The 23,673-nt window shown below is 53.6% G+C and overlaps 8 protein-coding genes across 8 annotated transcripts; 3 read left to right on the forward strand and 5 right to left on the reverse strand.

Moving 5' to 3' along the window:
• Positions 1-364: 364 nt before the first annotated feature.
• On the reverse strand, positions 365-595 carry N7474_000950 (putative mannosylphosphate transferase (Mnn4); the record flags this gene model as incomplete). The annotated part of the gene is made up of 1 exon (XM_057192365.1): positions 365-595. The coding sequence occupies one exon, from the start codon at positions 593-595 to the stop codon at positions 365-367; it is 231 nt and encodes a 76-aa protein (XP_057057318.1).
• A 936-nt stretch (positions 596-1,531) lies between these two features.
• hsp88 (Hsp70 chaperone Hsp88) lies at positions 1,532-4,034 on the reverse strand (the record flags this gene model as incomplete). Its single annotated transcript, XM_057192366.1, has 5 exons — positions 1,532-1,852; positions 1,918-2,229; positions 2,289-3,735; positions 3,811-3,842; positions 3,960-4,034. 5 exons carry the CDS (start codon positions 4,032-4,034, stop codon positions 1,532-1,534), a joined length of 2,187 nt encoding a protein of 728 aa, XP_057057319.1.
• Positions 4,035-4,690: 656 nt separating this feature from the next.
• On the reverse strand, positions 4,691-7,202 carry chsD (chitin synthase D; the record flags this gene model as incomplete). Its single annotated transcript, XM_057192367.1, has 3 exons — positions 4,691-6,875; positions 6,936-7,102; positions 7,152-7,202. The coding sequence occupies 3 exons, from the start codon at positions 7,200-7,202 to the stop codon at positions 4,691-4,693; spliced, it is 2,403 nt and encodes an 800-aa protein (XP_057057320.1).
• A 733-nt stretch (positions 7,203-7,935) lies between these two features.
• Positions 7,936-9,187, forward strand: N7474_000953 (tRNA maturation protein LHP1; the record flags this gene model as incomplete). The annotated part of the gene is made up of 3 exons (XM_057192368.1): positions 7,936-8,238; positions 8,297-9,021; positions 9,082-9,187. 3 exons carry the CDS (start codon positions 7,936-7,938, stop codon positions 9,185-9,187), a joined length of 1,134 nt encoding a protein of 377 aa, XP_057057321.1.
• Positions 9,188-9,547: 360 nt separating this feature from the next.
• Positions 9,548-12,091, reverse strand: N7474_000954 (putative RNA binding protein Ligatin/Tma64; the record flags this gene model as incomplete). The annotated part of the gene is made up of 3 exons (XM_057192369.1): positions 9,548-10,635; positions 10,682-11,500; positions 11,827-12,091. 3 exons carry the CDS (start codon positions 12,089-12,091, stop codon positions 9,548-9,550), a joined length of 2,172 nt encoding a protein of 723 aa, XP_057057322.1.
• A 2,081-nt stretch (positions 12,092-14,172) lies between these two features.
• Positions 14,173-15,408, forward strand: N7474_000955 (oleate delta-12 desaturase; the record flags this gene model as incomplete). The annotated part of the gene is made up of 1 exon (XM_057192370.1): positions 14,173-15,408. One exon carries the CDS (start codon positions 14,173-14,175, stop codon positions 15,406-15,408), a length of 1,236 nt encoding a protein of 411 aa, XP_057057323.1.
• A 909-nt stretch (positions 15,409-16,317) lies between these two features.
• N7474_000956 (AA9 family lytic polysaccharide monooxygenase) lies at positions 16,318-17,817 on the reverse strand (the record flags this gene model as incomplete). Its single annotated transcript, XM_057192371.1, has 2 exons — positions 16,318-16,501; positions 16,688-17,817. 2 exons carry the CDS (start codon positions 17,815-17,817, stop codon positions 16,318-16,320), a joined length of 1,314 nt encoding a protein of 437 aa, XP_057057324.1.
• A 1,316-nt stretch (positions 17,818-19,133) lies between these two features.
• On the forward strand, positions 19,134-23,404 carry N7474_000957 (putative membrane-tethered transcription factor (SPT23); the record flags this gene model as incomplete). The annotated part of the gene is made up of 2 exons (XM_057192372.1): positions 19,134-23,213; positions 23,273-23,404. 2 exons carry the CDS (start codon positions 19,134-19,136, stop codon positions 23,402-23,404), a joined length of 4,212 nt encoding a protein of 1,403 aa, XP_057057325.1.
• Between the last annotated feature and the right edge of the window lie 269 nt (positions 23,405-23,673).

The raw sequence follows: 23,673 nt of genomic DNA on the forward strand, positions 1-23,673 counted from the left end.
TGTAGATACTCTTTTCTTTTTTGCCTCTCTTGAAAATGCGGTCTAGATTGACTCATTGCTGCAGGGTTGGATACGAGGTCTCTAAACCCAATCAACCAGATCCTTTACGAATATAGAGCACAGGACGGCATCATAGCCCCGACTTTTGTGGGGCCTCTATATGAGATGATCTTCACGCTTGATAATAGTTTGACCATAACGCAACTTTAGTGGCCACAGGCTTTCTTAACATTGTCCTAGTGTGGCAACACAAAATGACCCCAACCTCAGAATCTGGAAACGGCGACTTCAAAATCGAAGTCACCCTCCAGGCTGGGGGTTTCCCCAGGCGACAGCATCATCTGCTCCTTAACCTTCCCACTTCTCACTGCCACCCAAGCAACGTCCCATGCGCAATCCACATCTCCAGACCATTCTTATCAAAGAAACTGAGATACGCCCGCATCATATACGTCAGTGAGTCCGCGCGCTGGGCATCCTCGACTAGTTCACAGAAGGACCGCATGTCATAGTGGCCCAGGATATTGTCGCTGCCGGGCTCGTGGATGTATTTGTATTCCGCTGAGGCATTGAACCTGTACTTTAGGCGCAGCATGTCCAAAAATACAGCAGTGGGTTGACGAGTTCCTGGGTCCTAGAGCTGAAGCAGGGGTGAACCAAAATATAAGGATGTCAAGCGAGAGGATCTGCCACTGCATTTCTGGCCATGGACAAGATGTCCGGGCTCCTAAAAGTGGAATTTGAAGGAGGCTGCTGGGCAGATGAACGTTGCGGTGCGCATTCTGAATCTTGGAGATGGCGGAATGAGGTAGAGAATCAATAAAAGAAGTCAATATGTCTAAAGATGTATGGTGCTCGACCTTGGAGAATATATTCCATCATATAATAATCCTATAGGCGCATAAGTGGACAGTCCGCTCTGTACAGACGGGACGGGATAGGTATGATGAAAAACAGAGTCAGAGGCAAGAACAGAAAAAGACCAACAACCCGGGCTCCGGAGAGCCACCGCATATTCATCCGGCCAACCCGGATACCGAGGAATGGTATACACTCTGAATTTTGGTATTATTCCTGGTCGACTTGGCTCGTTGCGGCTTCAGCCGGATGGGTTTGCGACACTTACCAGGTAGATTGTCATCTCTAGAGTATAAAGGAATAATGCGACTTTTGTTTGTACCATTATAAAGAAAAAGTTTGTGTTGGCCATCACTACGTACGTCCAGTCAACGACTGTTACGCTCGATCTTTCCTATAAAAAGATTCCAGGTTATCCATCTTTTAGAACATGGCTCACATTGCATTCATCTATTCATTGGGGCAGGAGGGCATAGCAGAAGAAAACCAACGATCTACATCATAACGGGTGTGCCATTAGAAGAAGAAAAAGATGATGAAACCAATGATCAAACAACAATCGCTGATCGGTCTAAACTCGTTCCTGCAAAAAGAAAAAACATTGCATCTCGAAGGGGAGAGGAGAGGAAGGTCGTCATTCTCTCCAAGTCATTTCATTCCCTTTTCTTTTGGTTCACTGCTTCTCTCCCGTCTCGCCCTGGGCGGCGTCAGCATCCGCGGGCGCATCCTTCATCTCGGCATCCGCGTCAGCAGCAGCAGGTTTGTTCTTCTCCTCCTCGGCCTTCTTGGCGTCTTCCGCGGCCTTCTTCTGGGCGGCAATTTCGGCGCGCTTCTTGGCGGCGGCTTCCTCCTCGGCCTTGCGGACGGCCTCGCGCTCGGCCTCGACCTTCTCGCGGTAGCGCTGGATGATGGGGCCGGAGATGAAGCGGATCTCGTCCATCTTGGAGACGTACACGGACTTGGTGGTGTCCTCGCCCTCCTCGTAGAGCCAGTCCTGTGGGAGTAGGTGGTCAGCATGATTATTATTATTATTAAAACAGACAGGAGATTATAACTCACCTCAACATCGGTCAGCTTGGCCCGCAGCTTGTCCTTCTCCTCATCGCTGGCAAACTCGGAGTAGACGCCATCGATCTTGTCCCGCAGCTCGTAGATGGAGGACTCGAGCTCGTTCTTCTTCTCGTCGGTCTCGGCAACGAGCTTGTCTTCCATGTACATGGCGTTCTCGCGCTCGGTCAGACTCTCCTTGGTAGCCTGGTCGATGCCAGCAGTGCCCGAGACAATGGGCAGGTCACCCTTGCGGACCTGCTTCTTGACCTTGCGGGTCTTCTTGGGCTGCTCCTCGCCGTTGGCGGCGTCGGTGTCCATGGCCTATTGAGAAACCGTTAGTTAAAAAATGTATCAGAAATATCATCAAAGAATCAACTTACGTCGCCATCCTTCTTCTCGCCCTCCTCGGGCACAGGCTCCTCAACCTCCATATCCTCAACGTAGTATCCGGACTCAACGTTGAGAATACCGTGCAGATTCAGGCGGGCCTTGAGCTTGCAGATCATGAAGTCGTCGTTGGCATCGGCCTTGACGCCCTTGACCGAGAAGCGGCCAATCCAGGGGTTGATCTTGCCCGGCAGCTGCTCGGGCTTAGCGTAGCGAGCCTCGAGATCAAAGGCCTGCTTGCGGTAGAAGGTGAGGATCTTGGTCGAGGGCATGACGTTGCCGCGGCTGAACACAGTGAGGCTGGTGTCCTCATCCGGGATATCGGGCGACTGCTCCCAGGTGAAGTCGATGGGGTAGTTGACAATGTCGTGGACGGAGAAGTCACGCACGCGGAAGACAGGAGAGAGGGTGGCACAGCTGAAGGCGCAGCCACGAGCAATAGCCTCGTCCTGGTTCAGGGTGAACGAGAGGTTCTTGCCAAAGAACTTGGAGATGGCTTCCTTGACAGCGGGCACACGTGTGCAGCCGCCAACCATCTCAATGTGGTCAATGTCCTCCGCCTTCAGCTTGGCCTCAGCAAGGGCCTGCTCCACGGGAACAGTGATCCGGTCCAGAAGCGGGCGAACCATATCCTCGAGCTCGTCACGCTTCACCATGGCGCGAACATCGACATCATCCATCAGGGACTCGATGCTCATGGGCGCCTGCGGGTTGGCCGACAGCACCTTCTTGAGCTTCTCAGCAGCAGCCAGGGTACGTGCCCAGGCCTTGGGGTGGGTACGGATGTCGACCTTGAACTTCTCCTTGAACTCATCGGCGAAGTGCTCGGTGAGAGCCTTGTCGAAGTTGCGGCCACCGAAGTGACGGTCGTAGGCGGTGGCCTTGACGTTCAGCTCACCCTTGCGGAACTCAACAATGGACGCGGTGTAGTCGCTGTAGCCGATGTCGACAAACATCACGCGGCGGGGCTTCTCCTCGGGGCCGGGGAGGTCCAGCTTGGTGATACCGTAGCCGAGGGCAGTGGCGGTGGTGTCGTTGATGAGGCGGAGCACATTGAGACCAGCGATATCACCGGCATCGATCATCGCTCGGCGCTGCACATCGGTGAACCAAGCGGGAACGCTAAGGGTGACATCGGAGACGGGCAGTCTCAGCTCCTTGGAGGTGATATCCTTGATCTTCTGAAGGTACATGGCCACCAGCTGGATAGCGGTGAACTTCTCCTTCTTGCCCAAGTAGTTGACCTCGACGCCAGCCTGGCCATTGACGTCACAGATGGGTGCGGTGCTGTACTCCTGCTCGATCTGAAGGTCCGGGTCGCTGAAGCTGCGGCCGATGAGGCGCTTGAGGCCTCCCACGGTGTTCTTCAGGTTGGAGGTCTCTTGTGTCTTGGCAGCTTCGCCAATGGCTCTGCTGCGGGCGTTGAATCCGACCAGAGACCTATTAGGGCACAAAAAAATCGAGTCAGCCTTTCAAAATCCGAATATGAGATTAATTCTCCCAAATGTCACTTACGGAGTCTGACGGTTGGAAACCTCATTGGTGATCTGTAGCAGTCATAAAAATTCCACGGTCAGCATCAATTACTGGCAAACGTTGTGACGTTGGGATGAGACAAAGATCGCAAAAAAAATCCGCAGGACTGGGGCGGGGCAGATACGCACAATGTCTATACCCTTGTTGCGAGCAACACCGATCTTGGTGCTCTGCGCACCAAAATCTATACCGACAACGCTCATTGTAGGAAGGAAATGGGGGGTGAATGCGGTGTTGGGGGGCGTAGTTGGGAGGTGGGAAGGGAGGATGGCAGAAGAGGCGGGAGGAGTGGGAGAATTTGCAGCGCCACTCGTCTATTGGATGGGCAGATAACACGGCCGATCAGCGATCAGATATAGGCGGGTAAGTGGTGGTCAAACAAATGGGGGGAAGGGAGATAGGAAGATAGAAGACAGTGTGAGAGGCAACTTTTGCAGCGGTACTTGTCTCTGCGCGGCCAGGCTGGTGGTGGCCATCGAATCTTCTGGCGGCTGCTGGATACATCTACGGGCTTCACCGCCTGGCATTCTGCAACGCAGAAAAAATCAGTTGACCGCCCGGAGGAGGGGCATTACATAAGCCTCCCTTGGATTTAACGTTACATCTATCGATAAGGCAAAGTAGGGCACGGAGACGACAACAGGAACACACAGTATAGTTGAAGCTATGAGATGCAGCAAGAAACACATACGCCCTCTCTATGGTCAGTCAGCACGAAGCACAGCCAGACAGCAAGGGACCACAAATCATAAGAATACAGGTGGCAATCCACCGGGTGGAAACATCGCGCCGAGCGAGGAAAAAAAAAAAAAGTGGGACAGATTGACGTCAAAAGAACATGCTCGGCCAACCTTCTCTGTTAGACCATGTGGCCTGCGTCGGACTTTCGGGACCCTCTGCGCAGCCTCTTCAATAGCGATGCTCGCCGCCCTTTCGGATCTGGGGGAGGATCGTCTTGGCTTTCAAGAGGACGCTTAAGAGTGGAATCGCTGACCATAGGCTGGGGAGGATCATTCGGACTCTCCGGGGTGGAATCGCTGGCCACAGGCTGGGCTTCCTCCGTTGGCTGCTCGCCATCAGGATCGCTCGTCTTCCTCATTGGGTAGATCGTCATGACTTCTGCAATATCAATCGAGGAGCGATGGGGTGGCGGTTCCAGCGCAGCAGCTAATACAGTTGGGTCGGGCCCCGGAGAAATAATATCGGTACTCTCATCCACACTGGTGATGTTGGCCGACGACCGAGCATGGCGAGCATAGAGCAACTTCTTCTGGTCCTCTTCGCTCATGAGAGTTTCCGCATTCCAGGGTAACGAGACCGAGTTGTCCGAGATGGTAGGTACGGAATCGCTCGATTCATGCGTGGGAAGGTGAATCCGAGGCACATTGGGCAGAGGAGGCCAGCGGCTTGCCATAATAGAGGGCCCGCTGTCGTTTGTGTTGACATAGTAACCATCGTCTAGTTGCGCTGCAGGCGCAAATCGACCTTCGATCTTGTCTGGCGGACGCACAGGAACGGACCGCCGGCGCACCAGACTGGTCCGGAAGGTATCGACGTTAACGTTGAGCTCATCACCCTGCGCCGTGGCCTGCTTGACTGCTTCCTCGGGTGTTGTATGAGCATCGGCCGCGGCGGCATCAGCCCGGGGTCCTCCCCAGGTGCGCTGGCCTGCTGTACAAATTCCATATACCATGTAGATCCAGTTGAAGAAGGGGTTGAAGATGAACATCAACGGATACAACCAAGCCTTGAACCGTTTGAGTCGGGCTCCAAAGTAGACCATTAGCAGGTAGTTCAGCCCCAGGGCTACTGCAATGAAGCCGATAGGAACCTCCTTGACCGATTTTGCGGTGGTCATCAGAGCAATGATCATGACGAAGAAAAGGAGTGCGGTAGTTCGAATGGTGTTTTGCAGGAAACGGACCAAGCAGAGCATGGGATAACGTCTCCACAACCGGGCATCCGTGAGCATGCAGACTTCGTTTGTGACGAACCCCAGAAACCATCGGCGCCGTTGTTTCAACAGACTGCCGAATGTCCGGACGGCCTCGGTCTTGCAGAAAGCGGACGTGCACATCTGAATCTGATATCGCTCCTTGGCTCCGATCATAAAGAGGTGGGTGAGCCACCGATCCTCGCCCAAATGACACTTCCCGTAATCGAAAAGGTCATCACACTGCTCGGCCTTGTCAGCAAAGTAATACTTGGCCATCTTTCGGAACGCAGAGAACCGTAGGATTGTCAAGGCACCAGGGAGACAAGTCACAGCACCGCATCCAGACTCGACAGAGCGCTCAAATAGCTGCCCATGGACGTACTCCATATCCTGAAGGACTGTGAGCACGTTCCACTTTTCTGTAGTCGAAGTGATGATGCCAGTCATGGCCAACATGTTGTGGTTGCTTCCCGGCTTGAGCTCCATGTCGTACATGAAATTTTGCAGACAGAGTTTGTCGATGAGGCAGTCCGAATCTATGAACAGCAGGAAGAGATCATCATTGCGCTTCAGGTATTCGGCGTATACCTTGTCGATCAGCTTGAAAGTCTGCTTCTGGCAATGTCGTTTCCCGCCGTGTGTGAACCGCGAAATGGTGATCCGAGCCCCCTTGTACACGACGTCGATGCTCTGGGGGTAGGTGTCGAACAGGAGCGGAACTCCCAGGTGGGTAATCACCTGCAAGTAGGACTCATCCACAGCGTTCCCATCGTAGGAGAGAAACACGTGGATACAATTGGTCGGATAATCGGATTCGACGACCGAGTCAACCGCCTTGATCAACACCTCTGGTTTCTCTTTGTACACCGGCATCACCACGACAGTCTTCGGGACCGTCCGGTCATCCAGCACTTCTTTGATCCGTTTCGTGCGACCCAACGAGTTGGTGGAGAGTCGGTAAACACAAAATAGCCACGGACCGACAAGAAGAACCGAGAAGGACCAGAAGGCAAACCACTGGAACCCCATCACCATCGATAGAGGGAAGTGCTCGGTGATAGGGGGCGGCAGGGGGAGTGTGACCAGCATGGCGGGAAGAAAAGCCAGTCTACCATTCAGCCTCTCTGGTTAGCCGACCCTTGAAGAGACTTCATCAAAGGCAACGTACCGTAGGACTATGAATAGGACGGTCATCAGCGCCGCAAGACACTGTACACTCCAGTGGTCGGCCTTTTGGAAGACCTTGACGAAACAATAGAGAAACGCTGCGAGCCATAGAAGCCACTCAATGATAGCCGCCAGCATAAACGGCCCAATGACTGACAAATAAATGATCTCGTCGAGGTTAGCATGCCATCCTGGGTTCCAGCATGGGTTGACTTACGTCCTTAGCTGGCCAATCATATTCCGCTGTTCCTCCGCTGTCGTCCTCCATCTTGCACGGTTTTGCTCAGCGGCGATCCTGGATATCTCAATGACCGTGCGTTTTTCGGGCCTGACAAGTATCCTGTATTCTTTGTACAGAGCCAAGGCAGTTCTCATTAAATGCGGGTCACGGCCAGTGATGGAGGCTTGCCGCGTGCGACTCGAAAACGATAACGGGGGTCACGGTCAAGTGGACGACATCGAGTCGGGGGAGAGAGAGGATTGGAGTATTAGTGTCAGGATGAGGTGAAGAAGGAAAGGACTGAGCATATTAAGCCCGTTTGGTCTGCGGCCTCAGGAAGGTGCAACCGGGTCGAATTAATTGCCGAATGCTGCCGTCGCAGACGTCCATGGTGGATTCAAGGTCATATAGACCTGGAAAATGTCCAGTCTCTCTCTTCTCCATTGCAAGACGCCTTTACCCTGCACCATCCCTCGGTACTGTGCCTGGTCTCCCGGTAGTGAAGTATAGATCCAGACTCGGTGCCCGTCTCGGCCTAGTGTGGCTGCCTCAGGCCCCCATCAAGCTGTACCGCAAAAAATTATTTCGGTGCTCCAGGATCCAGTCATTATTCACATCCATGCGCTTATTCCGCAGTTTCGTGCAGAATTTCTCCCGCGCACCCCGTGACTCAACTCGTCCTTCGTCGAGTCACTCTTCCAGTGTCTCAGAGTCACATTCCTCCCTTGACCCTTCCGCACGACCACTTCAGCGATCCCCGCTCGATCACACATCCGCAACCATGGCTGAGGTAGAGAAGACCGCTAATGCGGAAGCCGAGAAGGACGTCCAGAACGTGCTCGCTGAGCTGCAGGGCGAGGCGGGCGACAAGGCCCCCAAGGAGGACGCGGACGAGGCCCGCATCGTCGCCGAAGCGGCCAAGCTGGGCGAAAAGTCAGAGCAGGCCCAGGAGAAGTCCGAGTCCGCCAGACCACAGCGCCAGTATACCGGTGCGCGCGGTGGCCGCGGCGGCAAGCGCAACAATGCCAAGTTTGACCCCTCGTCGCTGAAGGAGACGGATGACCCCGTGGAGATCCGCAAGCAGGTATGCGCCGACCGAATTTTGGTCTTTCTTCCCTTTTTTCTAACCGTCCCCGGGTTAGGTCGAGTTCTACTTCTCCGACTCCAACCTCCCCATGGACAAGTTCCTCCTGTCCAAGGTGGGCGGGACCGCCAACAACGCCGTGCCCTTGGAGTTGCTCCACTCGTTCAAGCGCATGCACCGCTTCCAGCCGTTCAGCGCCATCGTCGAGGCCCTCAAGACGTCCGAGACTCTGGATCTCGTCGAAAACAACACCGCCGTGAAGCGCAAGCAGCCCCTGCCCGAGTCCGTGACCAACATGCCCGACCCCAGCGTCGTCAAGGTCTTCGAGGACCAGGCCATGGCCCGCAGCGTCTACGCCAAGGGCTTCGGATCGGAGGATGCCGACACCCAGCTCGAGATCGAGGCGTTCTTCGCCAAGTACGGACCCGTCAACGCTATCCGTCTGCGCCGGACCGCGGACAAGTCATTCAAGGGCAGCGTCTTTGTTGAATTTGCCTCGGAGGACAAGCAGAAGGAGTTCCTGGCTCTGGACCCCAAGCCGCAGTGGAAGGGTCAGGACCTGCTCATCAAGAGCAAGAAGGATTACTGTGACGAGAAGGTGGAAGAGATCAAGGCCGGCAAGGTCAGGCCCAACTATAACCGCGGCGGCCGCGGCCGGGGTGGAAACCGTGGTGGTCGCGGTGGACGCGGTGGCGACCGCAATCGGGAGCGCGACTGGCGGGAGCGCCGCGATGAGGACCAGAAGAATGGCTTCCAGGACCGCAAGGCTGAGAAAGATTCTCGGTGAGTTTGCCCAGTCCCCGAATAACTTGTTGAGATGCATAGACTGACACACGTTGGCAGTGGTGTTCCCGTGGTGCAGGCCACCGAGTCGGCAGGCCAGAAGCGAGGCCGTGAGGAGGATGCAAATGGTGACCACCCGGCCAAGAAGGTGGATGCCAAGGAGTAATCGAGAGTGTCTTCGGTTGGGCCTTTCATGGCAAGGTATTGAAGTGTTACGAACCCATTTCTGGCGTTTATGTCGCTTGTTTAATCATGGATGAGCTGGGCCATGCCTGTCGCAATGGTCTTTGCGGAAATGCTTAGGATATTGTTGATTTGTCTCGGAATTGTATAAACCAAAAGTTTCATTGATCATCTGAAGAGTAATAATTGTCCACTGGGGAGACCCTTGAATACAAATGTAAGCCTGCGGTATTCGATGTGGGCAAAATATATTGGTCCAGAAGCAGATTGATTGCATTCAATGCTAGTACCTGGTGGATATTCCAGCGGGCCATCTATATATCACCAATGTCTCCAAGATGCCCTATTTCTTTTTCTTCGTCTTATCAACCACTTCAACCCACTGCGATCGCAATCCCCTCCTCACCAGCGCTGTATCAACCGCTTTCCGCTGGTCTCCCTGTACCAGGACCTCCATGACCCCCTTCGCGCCACCCGTCGCCTGCGTGACACTCGTGCTACTGGCGCATTTTTTCTGCAGCTCCTCCGCAAGCAGACTAGGCGTAATACCAAAGATCTCCAGGTTCGTGACCTTGGTGACGGTCTTGGTGCCTGTGCGCTTCTCAATCGTGACGAGCGCTTTGGGTGTTGCGCCGGCTTTGGCTTTGACGTCTGCAAGTGTCTGGCCTGGTTTCAGGATAGCGTAGTGCGGTTGCAGGAAGGAGGAATCTTCCACGATGCGTTTCAGGAGACCGTCGCGGGTGGTTTTCCCGCGCGCGAGTGTGCCTTTGTCTTCGGTGGATGACGAGGTGAATATAGTGGTGGCGAGAAACGGGTTGAGGGTGATGATGCGTCGGTTTTCTTGCGAGATAAGGGGCGGATCCTGCGACTGTAGGTACTGATCCAGGTGGTTCGAGACGTCGGAATACTTGTAGTAGTTTTTTGGGTTCCCCGCCCCGAGAGATGGGAAGATGGCCGGGGTCAGTTTGCTTGTTGGTCTGTATAGACTCAAGACAGTAAGCGACTGTCCTACCGACGGATCGTCACCATTCGCGCCAGCTGGTTTCTTGTCCTCGGAGGGCTTGCCCTTCCCGGCATTCTCCACTGCATTCCGCGACGGCAGCTTGTATGGCACAAACCGCTCCACCCGGTGGTCGTTGAAGTCAACATCTAGAATGACGGTTTCCTGTCCGCTGCGGTCTTTCGCCTTCACCAACTGCATCTTGTCCAGATGTTTGATGAACTTCTTGACGTTTTTCCAGCTGGTCTTCTTAATGTTATAAAACTGAGCTTGCTGTACCGAGTATATAGGGAGATAAGGGGTGATGATGTTTGATATCAACGCCGAGGGTGTAATTGGGAGTGACAAGCCATGGTTTGGTGTCGATGGATTGTCATTCTTGAGCTTGTAGAGGGCGTAGATGAAAGAATTTATGAATGCGTCATCGATTTCTGGAGGCCATTAGCTGCGTGCAACTCCATACGATATTCAACATACCTTTCGTTGACGGCTCCCTTTCCTTGACAACGGGCTCTTCTGCTGGGGCCGGCTGTTCATTTGCAGATTCGCCAACGGTGTTTGCAGCGGGAGCCTCCTCTTGGTCCTCGAGCGTGAGTCCCTCAATGCCCTCCTCCACTCCATCAGCTTCTTCATCCCAGCCCTGAAGGTACTCCGGAGCGGGACCACCGGGGCGAGGGGAAGAGCTCCAAGCCCACAGCTCGTCCCCTTCCCAATGCAGCCCACGAACCGCATGGCCCTTGGTGCCCTGCACCTCCCCTAATGCCGAGACATCGATCTCACAAACGCCCACGAATAACGGCACAGTGTGTCGATCCACGCTTGCCACAGCGACCACCGCGCCCTTGACTGCGCGTTGCGGGAACGGCGGCTCGTTGGCCAGACCGGGCGTCATCAAGTCCGCGCCGCCATGCAGCTTTCGCATCACCATTTCCGGAGTATAGAGCAGCGGGATAATGTTGGGGTTATTCCATAATGTGTAGACTGTGGGATACAGGCGCCTGTCCGCGCCAGGGCCGTGTTCTAGCTTGAACCAGAGCACCCGGTCTTCGCCGTCGGAGTGGGCGCCAACATAGACAATGCCCTGGACCTCTTTGAGGTCAGGGCCCGCGGTTGTTGTGAATCGCGCGGTCTGCGAGTTATCAGGGAGGAGGGCATTGCGGATTGAGGAGAGGTTCGATGAGGGGCCCGACGCAGCTGGATCACTTGCGTCGCCGGACGGGTTTGTGGGCACGGAAATGTGGTAGTCGCTGATGATCTGGTCGGCGATCTTCCTCCTGTCTGACGATCGCAAGGGTGCTAGGTTTTTGATCTGATTGTTGCTGTTGTCAGTCTTCCTCGGGTCATGGAGGGGTAGGTGCGGGGAGGGCAAAGAGCTCTGCGCACCGTCGGCTTCTTCTTGAACATGGTCGCGGACGAGTTAGATTAGTCCTGGACTCGTCCTGTTCCGAGAAGAAGTAAAAGGGGAAGTGGGGAGAGAAAGATGGGAGGAATAATAATCGTGGTGGGATGTTGCAGGTGGAAAGATAGAAAAGAGCGGTGGTTGTCTCCACATAGAAGCAGCTAGTACATACAAAGTGGGAAGAATGGTGAGTACAGCCATGACTCCAGCAGTCACAGAAAACTAATCACATCCATCGGCACAGTAGTCGTCGTAGTGGTAGTCATCGTGCTCGGACGCGTCATAATCGGGCTCAGCTTCGTCCTCGTAGTATGACGCCTCGCTGCCTTCCCTGTAGTATCTTTCCCCGGTGTCATCGTCGTGGTCATGTTGGTGCTCATCTTGCTGTGGATCATGCGGTTGTTGATCTCCCGCGCTCTCTTGCGCCGCAGCCGATCGAGATAGCTCTTGTTCAGCATACTCCTGCGCTTCTTTCTCTCAAAGGGCATCCCGGATAGCCTTGGCTTCTTCGCATTCGTCAAGGGTCTCGAGCTTCAGCCCGGAAGCAAGCATGAAGTCCCTCGTGTTGTGGTTCCCAAATGGTGGTTGTCGTGGATGTTGGGATGCATACTGGGTTTCCAGCGGAGGGAAGAACCATTCTACATACACAATCACTATACTATATGACGATCCGACTATTTCCGACTGTAAACTTCGTGATAACCGAAAAGCAAGCTCGTTGAATACATCAAGGCAAGTGCGAACCAGGGCGTCACGCAGCTTCAGGTAGTAGTATATCGTGGTCTCGACAGAAGAAGCGAGACCACGTAAACGAGGCGTTCAGAAGTTGGGGAGTGTCTGCGTTTTGTATGCGCATGCGGCCACAAACCATCGGTTTTGCCCTTTCTGATGACCCTGCTGGTATCTTGCCCTGGGCTGATGAAAAGTACCTCGAGTTTGTGGCCCAGGCTCGCCGTAGTGACCCTGAATGGGACCACCTACTCTTATTCAAGTATATCTCTACTGTTTTAACGTTTGCATAATGCCATCTATGCTTCCATATTATAAGAATACTGGGCTTATCCAGTGCTCCATGAAAGAAGAAAGCAATCAAGGCCCCTCTTGCATAACGTCGTTTCTCTATGATACTCGACCTGGATAGCAACGCTCTGCTCATGAAACTGGAAAGCTTACTTTTTGCAACGGTATTTGAATACCTTCCTATCCCGAAAGGAATTGATTCAGGAGCTCATGTGGTCTTGACAGGGTATGATGAAGAACACTTTGCTGTGCTAGAATGCTCTGGAGTTATCTTGAGGTATTTGCCGTAAATTCTTTTAGGCGTTTGAAAACAACCGATGCTGGCCACCCAGAAAGCAAGATTCAGTTAACTTATCCATCAAAAATAGAAGATTGTTTTGCATAGCAAGAGTGATCCTAGACCTTTTTGATCAATGTGCATGAGCAGTGAGTAGAGGCTGTCTGTTTTACAAGGTAGCCAGCCATTTTCGGGTGCCCGATTTATCCTCACCTAGCGTTCTAGTGTAATTACCATTGCTCTTTAAGTGACTGAGAACAGACGCGAGGCTATAAATGTTAGTGGAATGTCTGAAGTGCCCATCAGACCAAGTGACATTAACAATAGGAGCTACGAATGACACTCATAATGAGCATTCCTTTCCAGTCTCAATACGCCCCCTTTTTTCAATTGCTGTCTGTTATTTGTTGGATTGCTAAATCTGGCCCACAATAATAATCCTTCCAGCTAGTTTCCCCATGTCGCCATTTACTTGCCTCTTCCGGCAGGGTATCTTCTTATCGATTTCCGCCTTCAATTTTTCCTACGCCACCTCCTGAATTGTCAGATCTCAACTTCGATTATTTCTCTTCCGTATGTCTTGCCTACTCGATAGATAGTTCCTTGCCGATGTCTTGCTAGTTATTGGGTAATTTGATTCGCCTGGTCTCTACGTGGAACACAACATCAACTGCTAATACTAATGTGGAAAAAAAAGATTATTTTCAAAGCACGTGAAAATAAATACGCGCTACTGTCAGGGGGATCCGAGCTAGCGATTAATTAGGCTTAAGCTTGCTGTCCGAGCCTATAATATTGGGTGGCTAGGGGTATTTAAAATTAACTAGGCGCTAAGACTAGAAAATAAAAAAATTCTCCACGTGAATCCCGTGCACATCAACGTCTGGCCAACGGTTCTGTTGGCTAGCTAAGCGAGTTCCAGGGACTCGGGCAATGTAGGAGTTACCCGGCCCTGTTGCAATTGGTCCGCCACCGCGCTCGCCCATGGATAGGGGCGGTCAACGTCTAGAAGTGGTCTAGAAAGGCTCCGCCTAGGGCTCCATGATTAGGGTACCCCAGGAACCAATCAATCGACCATGCGATTCATGTAAATAAAATTTTCTACCAGGGGCAAGAGAGCTCTTTTATCACTGCTCTTCACTCAGCTTTGCATTTTGTTTCCTGGAAGCAGCACTGCATACAGATATGTCTTCTTCAACAACTCAGACGGTAGAGCCGGTGGTCTACAAATTGAAGGCTGAAGTCGAGGTATTTCTTTCTCATGTCCCTTCAATGCGACAATTTTTCCAATCATGCTCACACCCCGCAAAGGCGAAAGATGTCACGTACGGGTTCTTGAGATCGAAAATCCCAGCGCATTGCTTTGAGCGTTCCGCGCTCAAAGCATTTGCATACCTGTTCCGCGACATTGTCTATGCATCTGCGCTCGTGTGGCTCGCCCTGAAGATCGATCTTCTGCCGTCACCGACGCTCCGGGCCGGAGCTTGGGTCCTTTATACCTTTCTCCAAGGCTGCGTTGGAACCGGGATGTGGATCATTGGACACGAATGTGGACACGGCGCCTTCTCTAAATTCCCTTTGCTCAATGATGTTGTTGGATGGGCTATTCATTCGGCACTCATGGTCCCCTACTTTTCGTGGAAGATCACCCATGCTCGTCACCATCGGTACCATGCCCACATTGACAAAGATGTGGTCTTTGTTCCTCCGACTGAAGCCGAGGTCGAGAACCAGCAGCCTACCCTCTACACCAAATTTGTGGAGCTGGTTGAAGAGACGCCTCTCTATCATGCTGTCACTTTGCTCGGCCATCAGCTGTTCGGGTGGCAACTATACATGTTGTTCAACGTCAGCGCCGGAAATAAGAGCCTGCCGCCCAAAGGCACCGGCGTTCAGATGTTTCGGAACAGTCACGTTGATCCCTTTGGCTCCTTGTTCAAGAATTCGCAAGCGCATCTAGTGGCGATTACTGACCTGGGCCTTCTGCTCGTGGGAGGTGCGCTTTACTACCTGGCTACACAGATCGGCGCATGGAACGTTGTGCTGCTCTACGTTGTGCCCTATTTCTGGGTCCATCAATGGCTAGGTAAGAATATCTCGTTCAGAATTGACAGTCTTGAAATTCTAACCCTTTTTACAGTCGCCATCACCTACCTGCATCATACTCACCCCACCGTCCCACACTACGACGAGAAGGCCTGGACCTTTGTCAAAGGCGCCCTTTGCACGGTCGATCGACGATTTGGCTTTATCGGACGCCACTTCTTCCACGAAATCATCGACTATCACGTTATCCACCACCTGTTCCCCCGGATTCCTTTCTACCATGCGGAGGAGGCAACGGAGGCAATTGTGCCCTTCCTTGGAGACCAGTATCGTCTCGATCAGGGTTCCTATCTGAAGTCTCTGGTCGACACGTTCGGTACCTGCAAGGTTAAGCATAATGCTGACTCGGAGGGGGCCTTGCATTGGAAACTGGAGCAAAGTGCAAGCAAGAAGCAAAGCTAGGCAACTGTTGGATTTGCCTGGTGCTCTTTTTTTCCAGTGATTTTCTCTTTGTGGATACATAATTAGAGATTTAGAGACCATATAGACAGATAGACGAGGATTAATACCCGATCTCGGACATGCTCCCGAACTTCACGGCGATCCTCCGCCTCACCTCTTCACCTCCTCTTCATCCTCTCTCATGACCACCACATTCAGAATGCCCGTCTATCATATCGGTAAAAACAACTCCCTTGTCCTAGTAATTGCGGTAGATTGACCTCTTGACCAGTCCTCTTCCGCCTCAAACCTGGCGTCACCCCGGCCCAGCTATCGACCTGGTCGCAGACTACCCAGGCGATGGTTGGGAAGATTCCTGGTGAGTGTAACCATAGTTACATCCCAGTAGCCGAAAGCCAAATCAGTCACTAATAGAAAAAAAATTTATAATAGGGCTCACTTCCATCAAGACCGGACAACCGTTGCCCATCTCCGTTCCCCGCGCCAAGGGATTCGATATGGGCCTCGTGGCTATTTTGGAGACGCCGGAGCATGTTGCTACCTACGCCACGCACCCGGCTCATCTCGAGTCAGTTTTCATCCTCCTGTAGACGTGTACCATTACTGATTATTTTTCTGTAGGGTCCATAAGATGCGGGAGGAGCTGTGCGAGGACACATTGGCGTATGATCTGGAGTTCTAATGAATATACACATACTCCTACATAATTATCTTTCAGACACAGAAAGAAGCTTGAACAGTCCAACAGTTCCATTTATGGGAAAAGAAGGAGTAGACCATGAGAAGGGCCACTACATATCCCCCAAAATGGGGGTAGATGAAAGATAAAAAGGGAACAGGATACCCGATCCAGTCAAAGAAGATAAATCAAATCCACCAGTCATCGCTTCCAAGTCTGTAGATCCGCGCTCAAAGTTTTCCCAGATTATAAGCAGACAGATCGCGCGAATGCTTCTTATCAGTGATGAGCCATTTCACCGTCTCGCGCATCATAGTTAAGAATTGTTCGGCGCTCAGCGAGTTGAGGAACGACATCCACTCGTGGTCGGTTTTGGCATTAAGTCCGTTGCCACTGCCAGTGTGGGACTCAGAGCTGGAAACAGAATCTGAGCTAGAGTCCGAGCCGGAGCCATTGGACTCAGAGGAGGAACTCGAGCTGGAACGAGAACTCGAGCTCGATTCAGAGGAGCTTGAGCTCGAGCTGGAACTGGAGCTAGAGCTAGAGCTCGAATCTGAACCAGAGCCAGTTCCTGATTCAGAGCTGGCGCCGGATTCGGACCCAGAGCCAGATTCAGATCCAGGTCCTCCAGAAGTAGGGCCAGCACCTGTAGGGCCATCGCCGCCAGCAGGAGGAGTCGGCTGGTGAGTGGGAGCTCCGCCCTCAGATTGTTCAGGGCCGCCGGGGTTAGGGCCAGCCAGGGAAGGGGATGCAACAGGGGTTCCTGTGGTACGGCTGAAAGAAGGACGCGAAGACGGAACCAGCGGGGTGCTTCGGATAGGAGTGGGACGAATCAAAGGAGTGCTGGTTGACGGTGAAGGAGTGACAGATCCCACTGCTGGGGAGGAGGCTTCTGGTGCCGGGACGGTGGCAGATGCAGCAGGGGTTGAAGTTGCCGTTGCCGTTGCAGGGACGGAGGCTGCCGTAGTAGTAGTCGCACCACCGGCAGATGCAGTATACAGCGCCGGACCGGGGATAACATATGTGCTCAGGGCATTCCAAATGTCGACTAGGATGCCCGGATCGGTGTCCTTGTAGAGTTCAGTGCCCAATGTCCCGCTGGGCGAGTCACTGCCGCCGCCTGTGACCTTAAGGTTCAGACACTGAGGATAGTTCTGGGCGCCGTTCTTGTTCTCTGCCGAGTGCAAGGCAATAATCTCATGGCGCAAAACATAGTTGCCGGACTTGATGCTGCTAGGGATCGTGACGGTGCGGCTGTTGTTATTGGCAATGAGGTTATCCGTAGCCCATGTACCTGGCACGGGGTCGTCGGTGATCATTCCGCCCTGGTCGATCTTGAAGAACTCGAGCTTCGTCTTATCGACTGATGCGCAGTCGCCGTTGCAATTGGCCATGTAGGTAATGACCGGGCCGTGGTGGTCGGATGGCCAGTCGGTCCACTGCAGCTCCACTGTGCCTCCGGCTGTGACCGGGGCTTCCAAAGCACCAGGCTTTGCATTCTTGTGGCAGATGATATTGGGGCCAGAGTACTCAGTGCCGTTGATGAAGCCATCGTCAAGCTCATCCTCGGACCACGCAATGACCTTGGGCGGGTCGTTCTCGTAAGGGTACAGGTCGATGAGATATCCGCCGTAGTATGTGCCATCCACCACAGCACCAGTCACGTATCCATGGCCGGCAACAAGGGCGGCCGAACCGAGGAGGATTCCAGCAAGTTTGGAAGCAGACATTTTCTCAAACGCACAGCGTTGTTCCGGAAAAGAATGACAAAAGGGAGACTTCAGTCAATGAAGTTCACCCTAAGAAGAGAATGGAAGCAGGTACTGGACCTTGAAGATAAAAGGAATGAAACGCAAGAGACTGGTGGTGTTGAGATGCTGTGGCCACTCGACTTGACCTTTATATACCTCTTCTCCTCGGCTATCCCGACTCGGCATATGGCGGCCATTCATGGAGACTGCGATGCATCACCTCCATGGGTGTTTGATATCTGTCGCGATAGGTGGGGTAAGTATACGGAGGTGTGAGATAGATGAGACCAGCCCTATCCCAAACCGCCCGGTGCCTGACTAGAGTTAATTAGGCTCACTTGAATATAGGGCCCGTCGATCTTGGGCGGTTGGCTGCGACATCCAGGGTTTCAGCTCTTTTGGCGCCTGCATGCCAAGCTGCTGCAGCTCCTGTTCCTCCGGGTAAATTCGTCGTCCTGCCATGATTATTGCAATGGTGGATCCAAACAGGTCATATTCTTCCAAATAGTCGCGACGACGGTGTCGGACAATCGGTGGTCTCAAGTGCCGCAATGGGATACGATTAATCCGAAAATAATCATCAATCGGATTATTTGTCCAACGGCCTTCCCAAGTCCGGTCCCTAGACGCATGTCGTACAATCGAACTGCTCTCGCACGATCTCGTCCACCCTGATCCGGCCATGATAGGACCTCTGCGGTGTGACCGCATCGACGAGAGACCAGACCGTCTTTTCCCGTGTGCTGCCTCAGGTGTCGACCAAGGTTTTGGTTCACCGAATCAACTCACCGTGGATTGGATGATGAACCACTGGCCCGGATTTTGATTTCTTTCTCTCCCGAACGGAGTTGACTATCTCTACCTAACTCACTAGGTAACTACTGACTGACCGGATCGTCGCCCACACAGTGTTGACGCCCCCGGGTCCACTTCGCCCAGGCAGGCCCTTTCCGTTCCGTTTCTGCCGACTCACCTCAACACTTCCTTTCTCAACTGTCAGCATCTCTCACCAACCCCCTTCTGCCTGCCATCACGATCGCAGCGTCCCCCCCAAATCACCGGTCATGGTCGCTGGAGGCCGGCTTTACTCCTGACTGCGTGAGCCTCGACCATTCTCCTGTGACCTGCCGACCTCCTGAGCCTCCCCCCCCCGGGTCTTCAACCACACGCGACCGGCCCACTGTCTGCCGTCTTTCGTCCCTCTTCCCTCTCTCCCAAATAACGGATCATTGTGAGTGTGGTTAGTCGCGTCCCACTCTCCCTCGTGGTTCTTGCAACACAAGGCGACACGAAGAATGGGATTGACGGAGGCGCCCTCTTCGCCCGCATTCCCCTCCCTCGACCCGATTATTGTCGACGACGAGATGCAGTCCACCTTCCACGACGCCGACATGGACTTCCTCGACCCGGCCAAATTGGAGATGTCCGCTGGGAACGCCGGGGGAGACTTTGACGACCTCTTCGCGGGAATTCCTAATTCTCACACAAATGGCACCGCGGAGTCATCCAAGGCCTACCAAGATCAAAATCCCTTGAGGAAGCCACCCCTCCTCTCCGCCGATTCACCTGCCGAATCTCCCGAGGATTCCAGCCGGAGCTCGTCGTCAGAATCGCCACGGAACCATCTTCGACAAGCCTCGGTCGCTTCGACCAACTCCGTCGCTCATAGTGACAACCCGCTCGCCTCGAATGGGTTTCCACCGGAGGACTGGATGCACCCGGAACTATCGTCGGTCAAGGAGGAGCCGTTATTCGGTGAGGACTCGTCCTTCCCGGCCGGTTTCTCAGCAGATCTGGAATTTAGCAACAAGGCGATGGACGCGGCCTTTGATTTTGAGAGCGCGGCGAGCAGCCCTAGTCCGTTGAAGATAGAGAATGCGCCACAGCCAAAGGGTCAGAAAAGACCCAAATCACAGGTTTGGAGTCCGAATTCTTCAGCAGCACAGCCATCAGCGGAAGCTGCGGCGGCATCCTCGGTGGGTCACCTCGTCTCTTTGAGTTTCAGCTGGTCTAATTACAATTCTTTCCCTCAGATCCCCACGGCGATGTCTCCCTTTTACCCCTTTGGATACAAGGAACAATCTCCCTTTTCAAACGGAATGCCCAACGATGCCCCGCAATGGGATGGGCAGTCCCCTTCTTCGCTTTTGGAGGAAAGTTTCGGGGGCATTAACATGAATGGCCAAACCTCTCTCAATCCCTCCGTATCTCCCAACATGAATTTTGGTTCGCCTCCGTCATTTCCCTTCCCGGCTACCTTCGCCCCCTTGCCGGCCCAAGTCCCGACGAACGCCTCCAACTCGGTGCAACCCGTCCTCACAGTCCATCCGACATCCCTCAAATCGCGAGTCGAGACCCAGATTCCGATTCGTCTCACTCTTTCCCCATTGCCAGCTGGTGTGAAGAAACTGCGCCTTCCCACGCACACCATATCCAAACTCAAATTCCTTGCTCCCCCCACCGAAACCAGCGCAGACACTCTTCAGTTAACTACCAGCCTTGTGTGTACCAGCGCCATGCAAGACCGCGATAACTTAAAACGGGCATTTGCACGGACAAGAGGCGAACGCCGGCGACCTTCGGCAGAGGAGGATCGAACGGTGGACGGTGGTGACGTGAAGATCTGTCCCGGATGCATACAGCGGGAGCGGAAACGCGCCTCTCGGAAGAAGCAACGGAAACCCGAGGAAGATGAGTTGTTCCAGAAGAACGAAGATAAGAGAGTCATTGTGTTCAACACCAACGAGATCAAGGAGTGGATCGAGCCTTCCAAGAATGCGACTGCTGGCTATGGAGAGATGGCGCCGCCAGGATCGATGCAGGTGGAGCTCCCAATGCGAATTGCGTGCTATTGCCGGCATCAAAATGAGAAGCTTGGATTCCAGGTTATTTTCACTCTCAAAGATCACATGGGAAACGTGGTCGCTCAGGCAATCACCAACTCCATCATGATCACGGACGATCACAAGACACAGGCTCCCGCTGCTCCTCAACCAACGGGCCCTTCACCCTCTTTGCCGGATGGGACACAGGTACCCGGTGTCGGGGTCTTCCCATCAGGACCTCAGTCACCGACTGACCTGCAGGGGCTTCAGCAACGATTCAATTCACAGTATCAGCTCACCCCCAGCTCGTTTGCTCCAGGACAAAGCCCAGGAAACGGCGGATCCTCGAGTTCACAGACTCCACGAAACCTTTCTCGACAGGCATCCCCAACCGAATCCACGGGTCCCCAGAGCAAACGACGCAAGCATAGTAGCTCTGGGAGACTACCATCGGAATTGACTATGACACGGCTTGAGACACCTCAGTCATCGTCATCAGCTGCTGCACAGTTTACTGCGAGTCGTGGATACGCTTCACCTACCGAGCGACCCTTCGTGACACCTTCCTCCATGTCCGGTCAATACGGGAACGGCCCGCCTACTCCGAACCAGAGCAATGACAACAACCCATTCTTTAACCCAACGCCTGCCCAACGACAGAGTTTGGATAGCCTGGCTCAGCAACCAATGGTGTCAGCGCCGAACTCGGCTCACCCCAGCCGTCCTGGAACGCCTGCCAGTTCAGCTCGGAACAGTTTCCAAGACCAGAACCTTGCTCTTGCGCTTGGTGCCAATTCCTCCAACCAGGCCTGGCCGCCTCTCAACAATGCTGCTAACCGGTTACCTTCGGTGATCCACAAACTGGTGCCCGCCGAAGGCTCAATAACCGGTGGGACGGAGGTCACGTTGCTGGGTAGTGGGTTCTATCCTGGCATGGAGGTTGTCTTCGGTGACACTCTCGCCACAACCACCACGTTCTGGGGTGACAAGTGCCTCAACTGCTTAACCCCTCCTGCGCTTCAGCCGGGGTGCGTCGCTGTTGTTTTCAAGCACGAGCATCCGACTTTTGGACAGGTCCAGCAATCTCAACCTCTCATGCCAAAGCAGCAGCTGTTCTTCCGATATGTGGATGATCGTGAACTTCAAATGTATCGTCTCGCACTGAACATCCTCGGGCAGAAGTTGGGCAGCCAAGCAGATGCGTTCCAAACTGCTCAACAAATCATGGGAAGCGATCCCAATGCCTTCTTCAATATGCAGAAGGATATGCAAAACGGCGGCTCTGGTGGAGGCAACCAACGGCAAGTCCCGGGACTGGAATCTCAGGGCAAGCTGAGCGACCTGGACTCCAAGATGCTCACCTATCTCGAGTTTATCGATTTGGATGACAGCCCACGTCCGCCACGGTACAATGCTCGTGGCGCAACTGGCCAGAGTCTCCTTCACTTCGCAGCTTCACTGGGTCTCACCCGTTTCGTTGCCGGGCTCTTGGCCCGAGGTGCCAACCCCGATGTGCAAGACAATACGGGCAACTCGCCAATGCACCTGGCGGCTCTTAATGGCCATGCACACATTGTTCACCGCTTGCGTCTCGCGGGTGCCAATGCCAATTCCCGCAGTATTCGGGGCTTCACTCCTGCGGACCTAGCGACATCTCTGCCAGCCCACCAGGCGGCCTTGCTTCCATCTCGCCATTACCGATCTCGCAGTGTTGGATCCCTCACCTCGCGCCGACGACACAGCAGCTCGGCATCCCTTAACTCTCTCTGGGAATCCACCTCGGCATCCGGCTCTCTTGGCCATGCCGTGGATGATTCAGAGGAGCTGGATGACGATACCGATGAAGTCAGCGACGACTCCGAGCCCAACGGGCTTTACTTCAGCGCATCACGGCGCTCGAGCATGCATCATCCGGAGGTTATGCCACCTATTGTGGGTGCCAATGAACAGCCTGCGGTTCCGGGAGACGCTCGTGGTTTCTCTCCACCAGCGGCTCTTATCGCATGGCGTAACCAGCTGGCTGGCCAGATCAATCACTTCCAGCAGAGCGTGTCCAACGCTTTCCCCAATCTTCCTAACCTGCCTGCGCTGCCACCAATGCCCGCCATGCCCGCCATGCCGGATTATCAGGCAAACCAGATGATGCGCCGCATCACCAATCTTGTTCCTCACCGGCCTGCCGCCCGGGATGGCTGGTGGGATTATCTAAAGGGCAACACCTCGCCGAGCGGTACCCTGCCACCGTCTTACGATGAGCTGTATCCCCACCAGGAGGACAAGGAGGATGAGGCGGTCGAGATGAAGAAGTCTACTCTTCTACGCGCGGCCACTGAGGCCGCATTGGATCAGCACTTTGAATCTCAAAGCAGTGCCGCGGGAGCTTCCGCATCGACAGCCATCGCCACACAGGTCCGAGCAGAGATGGATGATCTCAAGGACATCACTATCGGACGGAAGGTAATTTCACGCGAGCAGCAGAAGCATCTCCGCGCACAACAGGCCCGCCGAATGAAGGGCCTGGCTAGCGACCGGAATCTGTACTTCATTTGGGTATGTGACCATTCTTCTAACCAGAAATTCTACTTCGATAACTAACCAATTCATATTAGATTCCACTATTGCTTCTGGTTCTTTGTGCTTGGGGTCGGAACTATCTACCTGGGATCTGGCAAGGCGTCTCGGACGGCTTCGGGTTCGTGATGACTCGGTACACACAGCGGGCTGTGGGCGTTGGCATTTAGATTATCTTTCTAATTCTTTCTTTCTTTCGCTTCTTCCTGGTCACCTACCCGCGGCGTTCTGGCTGAGCGACTTGAGTTTCACTGACAACTTAATTGTTTGTTGTTTCTTTTCCTGTTATGTGGTACGACTGTACATGGAGGACTATATTACTGCGATTATCTTGTACGGATTTAGGACGAATGAAGACATTCCAACAGTAATTCCCTCGTAGTGATTGACTATAGATGCTATGCATAGTCCGAGTCTGTGCCAAGATGCGGCCTGTGCG

Source organism: Penicillium riverlandense (assembly GCF_028828495.1).
Source record: "Penicillium riverlandense strain IBT 135883 chromosome Unknown utg000001l_segment0_segment0, whole genome shotgun sequence".
NCBI classification, from domain to species: domain Eukaryota; kingdom Fungi; phylum Ascomycota; class Eurotiomycetes; order Eurotiales; family Aspergillaceae; genus Penicillium; species Penicillium riverlandense.